General features: G+C 40.2%; 1 protein-coding gene across 4 annotated transcripts in view; it reads left to right on the plus strand.

Moving 5' to 3' along the window:
• LOC124774888 (ATP-binding cassette sub-family C member 4-like) overlaps positions 1–9,390 on the plus strand; it is a 365,241-nt gene extending 355,851 nt beyond the window's left edge. For all 4 annotated transcript variants that reach the window (XM_047249542.1, XM_047249543.1, XM_047249544.1 and 1 more), the window contains 3 exons: positions 2,798–2,927; positions 7,546–7,656; positions 8,768–9,390. In XM_047249542.1, coding sequence (XP_047105498.1) covers positions 2,798–2,927; positions 7,546–7,656; positions 8,768–8,803 — 277 coding nt within the window. In that variant the 3' untranslated portion in view covers positions 8,804–9,390. The remainder of the gene's footprint in view (positions 1–2,797; positions 2,928–7,545; positions 7,657–8,767) is intronic.
• Positions 9,391–12,971: the final 3,581 nt, after the last annotated feature.

Here is a 12,971-nt window from a genome sequence, read left to right on the forward strand (position 1 = left end):
GTTCTTCTAAATCCTCCATGAAAAAGTTAGCTGTGGCTGGTGACAGTGGCGAACCCATGGCTGTTCCGTCAGTCATTTCATAATATTTTCCACCATACAAAAAATAGGTGGTCGTCAAAAGTGTGTCGAAATAACTTCAGTATTTCAGGAGAGAAATGAGCAGCCAACAGTTTTAACGTATCTTCCACCGGTACCTTTGTAAACAAAGAGACCACATTTAGGCTGATCATGATGTCAGTTGGACCTATCCTCATCTGATTTATGATGTCAACAAACATTTTTGAGTTATTAATATGAAGGATACAGTTGCCGACTATAGGTGCTAATAACTTGGTTAAGTATTTTGCCAACCGATATGTAGGAGACCTAACAGAATTAACAATAGGTCTCAACGGGACCCCATCCTTGTGGACCTTGGGTAGACCGCATAACCGGGGTGGCCTTGGTGCTCTAGGTTGTAGGTTCTTGACTAGTTCTTCTGGGAGGCCAGGGTTCTTCAGTAGCTCCCCTGTCTTCCTGCTAAGTGCTGCTGTGGGATCCTGTTTAAGAATCTGGTACATGGTATCTTCCAATAGTAGGGCCACTTTCTTATGATAATCGGTAGCATTGAGGAAAACTGTGGCATTCCCTTTGTCGGCTGGTAGCACAACTAACTCTTCATCCTTCAGCAACGATTTCAATGCCTGTTTCTCTACTCTGCTTACTTTGGACTTAGGAAGCTTGGCTGTGGCTAAAATCCGACTAGTGGCAAGCCTTACCTCATCTGTTGCCTCTTCAGGAAGGTGCCAAACCGCTTGTTCTACTCCACTGATAATTTCGGCCACTGGAAGCTTTTGTGGAGCTGGAGAAAAGTTCAGTCCCTTACTGAGAACTGAGATGGTGGCGTCATCAATTTCCTTGTCGGAGAAGTTGATAACAGTGCGATGTGCATCGCTGAACACTGAAATTCCTTTTTCACAGTTAAGGCGCACAAATTTATCAGCTTGTTTTGCTGTAATCTTGCTTAAATTAGTTCGCTGATGTGCAACCAAGGTCATGTCTACTCATTCGCAGTCTCAAGGTGACAAAACTGCAGACAAAAACAGATGGCAACTATATAAGGAGCGAGTGTTGGCATCCAGGTCAAACCTCGTATGATGTATCCTCTCCCTGACGACCGAATGACTTGTCTTCCGCCTTAACCGTGGAAAAGGACTTTCTGTGTTCCCTGGATCTAGTCTGTAAACAGAGTTCCCATGCCGTATCCCCACACTCTCCCAATCCTCCCACCATCTGCAGGAACCAGCTACAAAGAAGTGATCTCTGTGCCACTCCCTATCCCAGCCTCTTACCACAGGGGACCATATCGCTGTTGAAGGCCCAGGTGCAAGACTTGCCCAACCCCCTCCCCTCTCAGCTCCTCCTATTCAAGTCCTGGCAAAGGCTTATCCTACCCCACAGAGACTGAGCCACATGTGGAAACAAGCTCTGGTGCAATCATTGCACAGCTTTTTATACTGGTATGACCACCAACCAGCTGTCCACCAGGATGAATTTTGGCCACCAGCAAAGTGGAGTACCCAATGGCACAACATAAAGCTGAACATAACATGCCTGATTTGAATAGCTGCCTTCACAGCCTGGGCCATCTGGATTCTCCCCTCCGCCATCAGCGTTTGTGAACTACGTAGATGAGAGTTTTCCTTAAAACATATTCTCCACTACCGAAATGATCCCAGCCTCACCCAATGCTAATCTACTGTCCCCAAACCTTCTCCCAACAGTTTTCATTCCCTTTGTCGTATCAGCTCCTCCCAGTTCACATCCCCCACCCTCATTGTGTGCTGCTCTCTGCCAAGACATCCACTGGTCCTTTCCCCTTCTCTGTTCCTCTCCTTTTCCACTCTCCTTCCACCCCCCCCCCCCATCCCACCCCATCCCTACAGTGTCCTGAGGCTTTTCCTGGCAACCTCACCCTGACACCTTCTAGTCACTGCTCACTTACCCTGCCATCCCTCTCTCTACCCCAACCCACTCTGGACTGCTGCTTTCATTCAACAAGATAGTTGCACTGTGACCAAAGCGTCCAGAGATGGCAGTCATGTGTGGGTGAGGTGTGCTTCTTGCTTGTGTGAATGTGTGTGTGTTTTTTCTTTCTTTTCTGAAGAAGGCTTTGGCCAAAAGCTCAGTGTGTAACAGTCTTTTCATTGTGCCTGTCTACAACTCAACATGCCATCTTTACGATGAGTTGATCTAGGGATTACATTAATAAATAAAGCAGTTGGCTGGATAGTATACTTGAAATCAGTAGACCTATGTTCCTTACAAGAAATACATTTATTTAAAATTATTTGAGTGTCCATAGAATACATTGGCATTAATGTATGATATTGTTTCTATAATGTAGAGACAATGCATGTAATGTTTGTTTTTGTGATAGTGTAGTTTTTAGCTACTAGTCTGACCCCAAAAGTTATCTTTCATGTAGTGATACACAGGAAACAATGTGTGAACTAAGAAATGGTGTCTTAAAAATAAAAGAACAATATTTACATGTGATATTCAAATGTGCAGTGAATATCATAAAATTTTCTGCAGGCATCTGAAGACCCAGTGATATCTATTATTTTATTCATGTTTTATATGAAATTTGCCAAATATATCACTCATTTATATACAGAACTTCACCAGCTGATACCCTACAACTGATACTCTAGCATGTTTCACATCCTTAGCATCAATATCATTTTGATCACAAGCTCTTAAAGCAAAATTAAAGATATAATAAAATATATAATTACATTCTTCATTTTTTTAGAACTGATAGTCTCATACAGAAGACGATACGTAAGAAGTTCAAAGACTGCACTGTGCTTACAATTGCACACAGACTGAACACAATCATGGACTCAGATAAAGTTCTTGTCATGGACTCTGGGACCATGGTGGTGAGTAGTATCACAAGACCATTATGCTTACTCTGTGTTAGTGTTTTTACATATATTCATTGCAAAATGGGAATAATAAATTTCATTAAAGAAGCACTTTGTTTTGTGTATTATATGCATTTGTCATTTGAAGTGTTAGCGAGTACTACATATCAACAGCTTTAAGTATTAAAATCATAAAAAGTGATTAAGAACAAGATGCAATCAGAGGAAAGCTATCACTACAGATTAAGATAATGTGCAAAGATTCTTCTGTGCTTCTCAGTTTGTAGCTGGACAAGAGGTTAAAAGCCAAGTCTCAGAAAGGCCAAAATAGTGTATAATCAGTCAGGGTGTATACGACCTGGGAGATCCGGGAAAAACCCGGGAATTTTTTCATCTGGGAGAAAACTGGGAAAAACCCAGGAATGTTTGGAATTCCGGGAATTTTTCATTGTTTTAGTTTTCAGTTAAATTTTTATGATTTTGACTGGTCAGAACCAATACTCTGACAAAGGGTATGACTGCATCCCGCTTCTGCAGAATGATACTGCAGCAACAAAACGTGAACGAGAGGAAAAAAAATGAAAATAAAACTTAAGTCGCAAAGGAAATACGCCATATACAACAATAAAACACAGTGACCATACAAGCGTTCGCCAACAACGAAGTGCGTCAACGGCTTTGGGAAGACTATGCCATGCTTCCTAACAAGAAATTACCTCCGATGAGCGTGACGTGACAGCTGTTTACATTACATTCATTTGAGCAGTTGCGGGTGGGCTCTTGTGCATGCGCAGTAGAGTCGTATATGAGTAGTACTTTCTCCCACTTATGGCTACAGACGTGTAGCTGGGCACCACTGTCTCATATTGCCCCAGTTCGGAAATATCGGAGATCCGGGACTGATCCACAGAGCAGTCTGAGTTGTAGTGAGGAGTCTCCACGTGACCTGTGTTTACGTTTACTGATTTTGCTGTTTCCTCTTCATGTATTGCTCTCATATTAAATGAAAACAAAGTGGATTTCTGTGGCCGGGATGTATCAAATGAATTAAAATACGCTCGCATAATTGCGGAAGTGTAAAATATGTTATTAGTTTCAGGTTTTATTTCCACCTTTCTGACAGTCAAGCATTAATCGTCTTGCAGCACAATGAAGTTATTTTTGTTGGTTTGCTAAAGAGATTTGGCCTTTATTAGTCTTTTGTGCTGAGGCAGTCAATTTATTTGAAACGAGGTGTTTAATTTCACACGGTTGGCTAGTTTGAACTGTTTGCTGCATTTCAAGTGCACGTTTTCCATCTTCTAGCTTGTATGGCATTATGCCATTATAAACAACCAAACATGAGATAATACAGTTCTGGTAGTCCAAGAAAATTTACATCCAAATTTGGATATACGAATGTACACTTTAAGCCGAGTTATGCATTTTAGTATGGTTCACAAAATTCCGATGTTCTTGTAGTATCCTGTGATGCCTTGTTTCTTTTATGACATAATGTAAGATCTTTTAATGTTTTACACATACGAACATGCAGGCTTCCTGCATCATCGTAGAAGTGCAAGCGCAGTGATGCCTGTTATCAGGTGCTCTCTTGCAACTGCTGAAGCGAACCAATTTCTAACAGGTCACGTGAAAATATTGCGAATGGTGGTTTGAAAAGTGTTACTTTCAAAGAAAATTTCCTTTCACGCAAGATGAACTATGTGCGAGAATGTACGATGAATTTCTTAAATCACAGAGCATTTGACTCACATTTAAAAATCAACTCTTTGAGGATGACCATCTAGAAGAATTTCGAGCCCAGAAGATCAGACATGTACGTTGTTATTAAAAATTTTACTTGCACATTTGTGTGATGTATCTTAAAGTGTAAAACATGCAAAAAAGATCATTATATTTGGAAGCTTAGATTCTCCTGCAACTTATTAATCTTTGGGACCAATATTATATGTGAAAGCTTTGTTTTTCTTGTATTAATTTAAAACGTTAACTTTTCTTATTTGTGTTTTTGCGCTACTTCAGAGTGATATTGCTATTGGCTGACTACATCACGTGTCCTATGCTGTCATCAGCTGGCGAGATCACGTGACATGAGCTATGACTGGCTTACAAAACCGCGTCGCAATCTCGATTTCTATGCTTCAGAAAGTAACATGCGGTGTTTGGTGGAATTCGAATTTATACCTTTGTAACATGAAAATATGCTGCACATCAAAGATCTTTCCAAAACGTGTTTTTCCCCCCTTAGTTTCGTTTTCTAAAGTGCCAGGAAATTCTACGTCGGTGTATAAAACCATAAACATTCAAAGAATTGATAAGTTTTTCCGTGTTAAGTGATGGTATGCTTTTACTCACTGTAAAAGTGAATTTTCACCCAGGAAAAAGTATATTTTCACCCAGGAGAAAGTGCATTTTCAACCGGGAAATCTGGGAAAAATCCGGGAATTTTTTTTTCCTTGTCCATGTATACACCCTGTCAGTATACGGAAATAAAGACAGTGAAGATTGACAATAATATTATTGAAACAAGGAAGGAAGGTTAAGATTTAATGTTTTGTGGGTGATGAGGTCTTATCAGATAGAGCACAAGCTCCAGTCATACATGAAGGGGATTGGAGATCAGCTTTAATTTTTTCAAAGGGACTATTCTGACATTTGTCTTAATTAATTTAGAAAAAAAACTTGGAACACTAAAATCTAGATGACTGTACAAGATTCTGCTCCTCCTGAATACAAGCATACTTTGCTAACCACTGCACCACCCGAATTTAAATTATTTTATTTCATCATCATAAGAATATTGCACTGTACAGCAATTACATTAACAATCAGGTCAAGAGGAAAAGGAATATAGAGGTAAACACGGGTCAGAGGTAAATTCCCAAAGTGTTGAACTGAAAAGTCTAGAACCAGTGTGTATTGTCAGATCTAATTGCTGTGGGACATGGGACTTAATGAACAAACCATCTAAAACTTGAGCATGGAAAAACATGCACAGGGAAGAACAAGGAGGAATGGAGGTCGGGGGCTGCAGTGTCAACTATTATGAATTGGTTTGTGTGGAACTAAAACCAAATGAAGTGGTGGAAGATGGTAAAATGGATGTATATGCGGGATTTCTGATGATAAGAAATAACATATCTGATGACCTAGTGGAAGATGAGTAGATATTGTCAGGTTACTGGCTGCACATACTTGGGATGCATAAGGTGGGAGGCACAAAATGTGGAAAGGTCTGAACTTTTTTATTCAACAGTGAATGATTATTCTTTCTGTTATTTGACAAATATAAATGTTTATTCTCTTTTGAGTCTTACATTAATTCATAATCCTGATCAGGTACTTCATCCGTAATTGATTACTTATTTGCAAGTTGTAAAGCTTAATAAAAGCTTCTTTATCTCCCAGAGTATGCATGTCAAGCACTGACACCTGAATGTCTTTGAAGGAGAAATTCACTGTCTCCAGCTGATAATTTTATTAAACAATATGATTAGCTTGTTGATTACGTTCTTATGCATGATAATTTGCAGCTGGCCTAATCATCTTCATCAGGTGCTGCAAGATACTGTCTTAGGTGTGTTCATTTCCTGACTCCAATCAGGTTGTTGTTTTTTATACTCATAATGAAATCAACATTATTATTATTTTTATTTAATGTGGCTCAGTGATCTTGTGAAAGTCTTTCTATGGGACACCACATCGGCAACTTGCCGACCAGGTAAAGGGGGCCTACAGTTTAACATGAAATCTTAACCACCTGTAGTTTCTGGCAACTCCTCAAATGGTTGAAAGGTAAATGCTTGATTAAAATGAAGACTGAAAAATCTGTGGTTTGAGTGAGATTCAAATCCACGACCTCCCAGTTTGCAGGTGTGAACTTTGCCACTAGACTAACTGGACCAGCATTGCTATGAGGTCATGGTATACCTCTCTTTCACTAGATAAGAAGAAACTGGAGTGACATCCTGAATGCTCCTCAGCTGCTTTCACTGCAGTTTCAGGATATATCACTTTGCTATCCCTGCTGTCAATACCTAGAAAGTAGACTTTCCTATGCAATCCACACTACAAAATAGTCGAAGCTGTTCATTATTACCTTCATATACCTTGGAATCAAAGGAGGATGATGCATTCGGTTGGGTATAAGAACATTGGAACCTCAGGAAATGAATACAGTGTTGTAACCGTTAAAGGGCCTAGGTACAGACCTATTGTGCTCTGAATCCTTTTATTTTAATCCTATGTAAGCTCTTCTTGTATGGAAATAACTAGTTTGCAATGCTAAAAAGACTAAAACATAGCCTACAGTTATCCAAGTGGAGCTGTAGTCACTTTGCTCACTACTGAGGCATGTTCTCAAGTGCAGTTGCTTTGATACTATTTTTCACCAGCTTTATGGCTAAAAAGATCATCATGCAAATGTTTACATACTAAATAAATACCTTTCTATACATTCAAATTATTTTAGTACATAAATGTAAGAATATTGCATTGTACGTGCTGGTAACAGCTTTATTAATGCAAAATAAATAAAACAGCAAAATTAAATGTAATCCTGTTTCCTGCTGTGACGTCACTCAAAGGAGGTGCAATGTGCTGTCATCAACAGTGGCTCTGCTGATTCTTTCAGGAATATGCACACCCTCATGAGCTTCTACAGAATCCAGAAGGGTATTTCTACAAAATGGTCCAGCAGACTGGAAAATCAATGGAATCACAGTTGAGGCAGGTGGCACAAGAGGCAAGTGTATACTTAATTTTAATTCAGTAGTATTTGGTACCATAAATAATTATTTACACAACCCGCCCAGACAGCTGTGTGCATTTGCGTGACGGTTCTGTGATTCGAGGTGGAGCCCCAGCCCCAGATCAAATCTGCTCGTTGGTTTAACAGTGAGGTCCAGTGTGCTGGCCAGTCTGGTTGTGGTTTATAGGCGAGGGGTGGCCAAAGGAAGGCCATCTCTGGCCACTGTCTACCACTAACATTGCCAAATCCAATAATTAACACAGCAACCCTGTGAAGATACAGGATTAAGGCCAGGAAAAATAAGAGAAAAAAAAAAAAATCATTTACTCATATCTACTCTTTAATCAGATGTTTTGTGATCAAGTATTATACTTTAGGAAAACTGTAATTTTCTCTTCCACTGGACATTATTTCACTTCAAAATCTTCTATTTTTAATAACCTAAGACTAATAAATTTTAACAGAAGTGTAATCATTTTCTGTTGTAATAATAGTAAATCCTATCTTAACGTTTTTTATTATAGTAAATAATGCTGATGCAAATCAGTTCTAATAACAATAACTATTTACCTTCCTTGTGTGTAAATACACTACTGAATAAACAAAAAAAATTAAGCTCCTTAAAGGGAGCACTTCATTTTTATATGTAAAAACTTTTATTTTTGATCTTCCCAAGAAAAGTATAATTACTCCCCAACTCTCTGTACAAGACTTTATAACTATTCTTTGCAAGTGACTGAGATGTAGGCATAATTACAATTCAGTAAGCACACTAACTATTGAACTTAGTTCTTTTTCTATATTTTCTCCCTCTCCTCCCCCCCCCCTCTCCCTCCACCCTGCTCTCTCTCTCTCTCTCTCTCTCTCTCTCTCTCTCTCTCTCACACACACACACACACACACACACACACAGTATGTACATGTATACACTAGAGATAGACGAAGGACAGTTTAAGTACACTTTGGGCTACCCACCTTACATTTGCAGGTAAGTGATTTGCTTATCTTCATCTGTGTGTGTTGTTTCCAACTGGGAATTTCAGTTCTTACTAACTCTCTCTCTCTCTCTCTCTCTCTAATTATGAAAATTTCCTTTTTATTGCAGGCATATGATAACATGCACTCAAGCTCGGGTGCTTGAGAGGGAAAAATCTATTGCTGGTATCCAGCTTATTATTTATTAAATAAATCTGTAATTGAGATGTTTTGGAAGTTCCTGTATTAGTCACACAAATCTGGAAGACTTGTGTGATCTGGTTACCATTTCTGGACTTTTTGATGGCTGCAGTACTGACACTTCTCCACAGCAGTGGAAACACTAAAAACTGAAATGTGACCTGATTGAAATATCAATGGAAAAATTGATTTTACAAATACTGAATGGAGGAAAGCTTTAATGAATGCTTTTGTTATTTCACATGTTCAGTGATACTATGCCAAAGATACATAGTGCTCTGCTATTTTCAAAAACTATTTTTATCGAGTAACAAAGTTGTATAACAATTTGTGTATAAATGTAAAAAATCACATAATCAATTAAATATGAATGTTTATTGATGGAAACTAACCATACATGAGGAAGATTCATTATAGATATTTAATTACAGATTACACTTTCATGATGTTTATTACTTACTGACAAAGAAAATATGACAACTCCTCTTTAAATGTGAGCTTCAATAATAAAATCTCATGTGTATGTGGTCTTATTTAGTGTATAAAGCCAATAAGCAGAATCAGAAGTGTTTATTATTTCTGAACCTCGACAAACCAAAAAACTAATAACATCTTCTTCTGAAAATACTGTAGTTACAGTAAATATACAGAAACAGTGTTTATTTATGTAATATGCAGTTATCGCATCTCACTATCATAATTTTTCCAGTGTCAGTAGGATAAGGCTCCTTACATTGTGTGTGTGTGTGTGTGTGTGTGTGTGTGTGTGTGTGTGTGTGTGTGTGTGTGAGAGAGAGAGAGAGAGAGAGAGACAGAGAGAGAGAGAGAGAGAGAGAGAGAGAAGCATTTGACAACTGATCAATCAACTGGCACATCAAGAATATTGAAAATGTTGATGAGTTTTCGGAAATTATCCTTTGGAGCCAGCTAATCCAGAACTCAAACAGGCACATACAAATACATATGCACAGCTACAATGTCCCAATGCTGCAGTTCCTGGGAAGGAAATACTTTGAGAGTGATGCTGTGATGAAGAAGGAAGTGAACAATTGGTTTAATGAACAGGTGCAGCCCACTAAGGCACAGGAATTCTAAAGCTCATGGATAGATTTGATTAATGCTTACATAAAGTATGGTTCAGGTTTGTAAATGATGTGTTTTTTTTTTCAGTAAAATATATTTATTGAACTTATCCAAGCCAAATAGTTGTTACTTACCGAATTATCCAGCTAGCTGCATGCATGAAAGACCAACTAGCCTACTCACTAATTTCTGACTAATTGGTTTTTACTGGATAGAACAAACTAAACTGTCATATAATATCGTGTAAAGTTTTGACATCCCAAATTGTTGCACAGCACTTTACTCACAGAAAAATTACAACTAAATTCCGTGTACTGTTAACTGTACACAATTTTTTGTAAAGTTTTGTAATGAAGTTAACAGATAAGCAACAGAACTAAGTAATGAGGTGGTAGCCAACAACATCTATAGCAATGACAGATATCTAAATTATTGACCCAACTAGGAACACAAGGACGGCTGTACAAGAGATACAATTTATTGTCATGGAGCGACATCAACAAGAATATAATGAAAGTAATTTACACATCTCAAACACATTTGCCAACTGAGGGCCCGGAGTCCCTTGCGTGCCATTATAAAGGTGCTATCCACATCACATGTCACTGGTGAACTGCAACACATGCACAGTGAAGCTGGTGACAACAGTCAACGACCGGGCTGCCCTCGTCGGCCGTCTCGGGTAGTCGTGGGCGTGCCGTTTTAATGTTGGAATGCATTACTGTTGCCACAGTGACTCGACTTACATCTGCTGTGGGTGGTAGATGTAGCAACTGGTGGACTACTACTGTCCTTCCTAGCAGGGGGAAGACAGGGTATCACTGTCCACAATGCTGTGACTGAAGAAACGCCCACGGTTGTGCTGAGAGTGGCACCCAAAGGCGTAAGAAGTTCCTGCTGGTTGGGACGAGGGCGCCCTGGCCACCTGCTGGGCCTCCCAGGATTAACAGTGGACAGGACCGGCAACAGGAGGCGGGAGTCGTCTGGATGTCGGAGTCCACAATGGAGGGCGCCAGCGTGGGCTCCAGCTCTAGGCTGATACACATCTACAGAGTGGCACATTAAGTGCTTATCTTTTCCTGTGTTTTAGTTGTATATTTATTAAATTTAGTGTCTGTCATACTATTTAAAAGGGTTTAATCTTGCATTTTTAGTAAGTGTAAGTTAATTCAGTCTCTAGTGCAGTAGTTGGTCATTTCTTTTGTTTTGAAGGCAAGAGTCTATTCGTTTAATAAGGCACTCTGTCAAGTTGCAGCTCTCAGCTGATGTACATCTACAGAGCAGCAAGTTAGGTGTTGTATCTTTTTAGTGTTTTCCTTGTAGTATATGTATTAAATTTCGTCCACATTTTTCTATTTAACAGACTCAGTCTAAGTTTTTATAAGTGTGAATTCATCCAGTGTGTAGTGCAATAGCTGCTCACTTAACAGCCAGCTACACAGCTCATTAATGCATCAGTGTCCACTGGTGAGGAGGGTAGCACGTTTCATATCTAGATTTCTGTCTGCTTTTATGGTTTACTTCTTTAATTAGCTTGATACGATGTTTAGGATGTGTGCACGATATGTGTTGATGCAGAAGGAGCTGGCTGAAGTTCCCGAACAGCTGAATGCTCTTTTGGCTACGATGAGTCACCTACAGGCTGCTGCCTCCGGGTGTGGTGGTGGCGGACAATCTGGCTCGTCACATGCGATACCTCAGATGTCACTTATTTTGGCCACAGGCTCTGCTTGTGAGGCATCTCCTAGTGTACCGATGCTGTGGATCTGCTTTCGCAGCAGGGCGACTGGCGGGTGGTAACGTGCTTGCGTCGCTCGAGGCAGAGGGCCAGTGTGTTGACTGACCACCTGGCCTCACCCATTCATCCTGTAAGTGGACAGGTGGCTGCTTCTTCAACAGTGTCCCAGCAGGCACATGGGGGAAGGTGTTTCCTAGGTATCAGGAGCTCCAACATTAGGTGCATTATGTAGCCCCTTAAGCAGACATCTTTCAGGGCTAGAATGAAATCCACAGGGGGGGGGGGGGGGGGGTAGGCCTCATCCGAGATGGGGAGGCAACCTAGCCTGTGGCTATTATTGAGCGGACAGGATGTGGTCGTCTGCAAATTGTGGCTCACGTTGGCACCAGCGACGCCTGTGGCATGACTTCTGAGGCCATCCTCAGTTCATATGGGCGGCTGGCATAGGTGGTGAAGACTGTTTGCCTCGTGTGTGAGGTGCAAGCAGAGCTCGCAATTTGCAGCGTAATTCCCAGAGTTGATTCTTCGGTTTGGAACCAAGTGGAGAGTCTCAAAGTTTTCCTCCACTATTTGGCGGTCTAGGCTGCAGTAGGCCTGTGTTATCGTGTAGGGATTGTAGGACTCCCCTTGATAGGTCAGGGGTGCACTGCATGAAGGAAGCAGCTACTCAGGTAGAAGAGTACTTGTGGAGTGCACATTAGGGTTTTTTAGGCTGGACTAGTGGTCCTCAACTGGGGATAATTATTCTGAGGGATAAAATGAAATTTTCTGGGGAGTAAAAACACGAAGGGTTAGATTACGATTCAATTACGTAAATAAATTACTTCAAATAATCAATTTCACTACCTCATTAGACTAATAAGTAAGATAGGTAGCTAATTCTAAAAGTTTCGATAATGAGCATTAACGCATAAACCTATGTGGCTGAGGCCACACCGAGTGTGTTAACGACAGACATTACCGGAAATTCGACCGCAGTAGGCGATGACAACTGGCTGCAGCTGTCTACATCCCTATGTTGTTGCGCAGCTACTACTATTTACTTTACCGACGTACCGGCTCGCTAATTGTACTTGTTTCCTTAGTCAGATGTTAGCTCTCCAACAAAGTCGACGGACACGAAGTGAGTGCCTCCGATTTCGCTACCTTCTCAACGTATTTCGGACTGAGACGATAAAAACAGCTGAGTGAAGTTTTTCCTATTCAAGCTCTAACTCTCGGGGAAGAAATTCCTAATTGACAGCACTGCCTTTCGTTTACTACTGGACACTAATAGCTGAGTCGATTAAGATATAAGTAGGTGTGTAAATTT

The sequence above is a fragment of the Schistocerca piceifrons genome, chromosome 2 (assembly GCF_021461385.2).
Source record: "Schistocerca piceifrons isolate TAMUIC-IGC-003096 chromosome 2, iqSchPice1.1, whole genome shotgun sequence".
NCBI lineage: Eukaryota > Metazoa > Arthropoda > Insecta > Orthoptera > Acrididae > Schistocerca > Schistocerca piceifrons.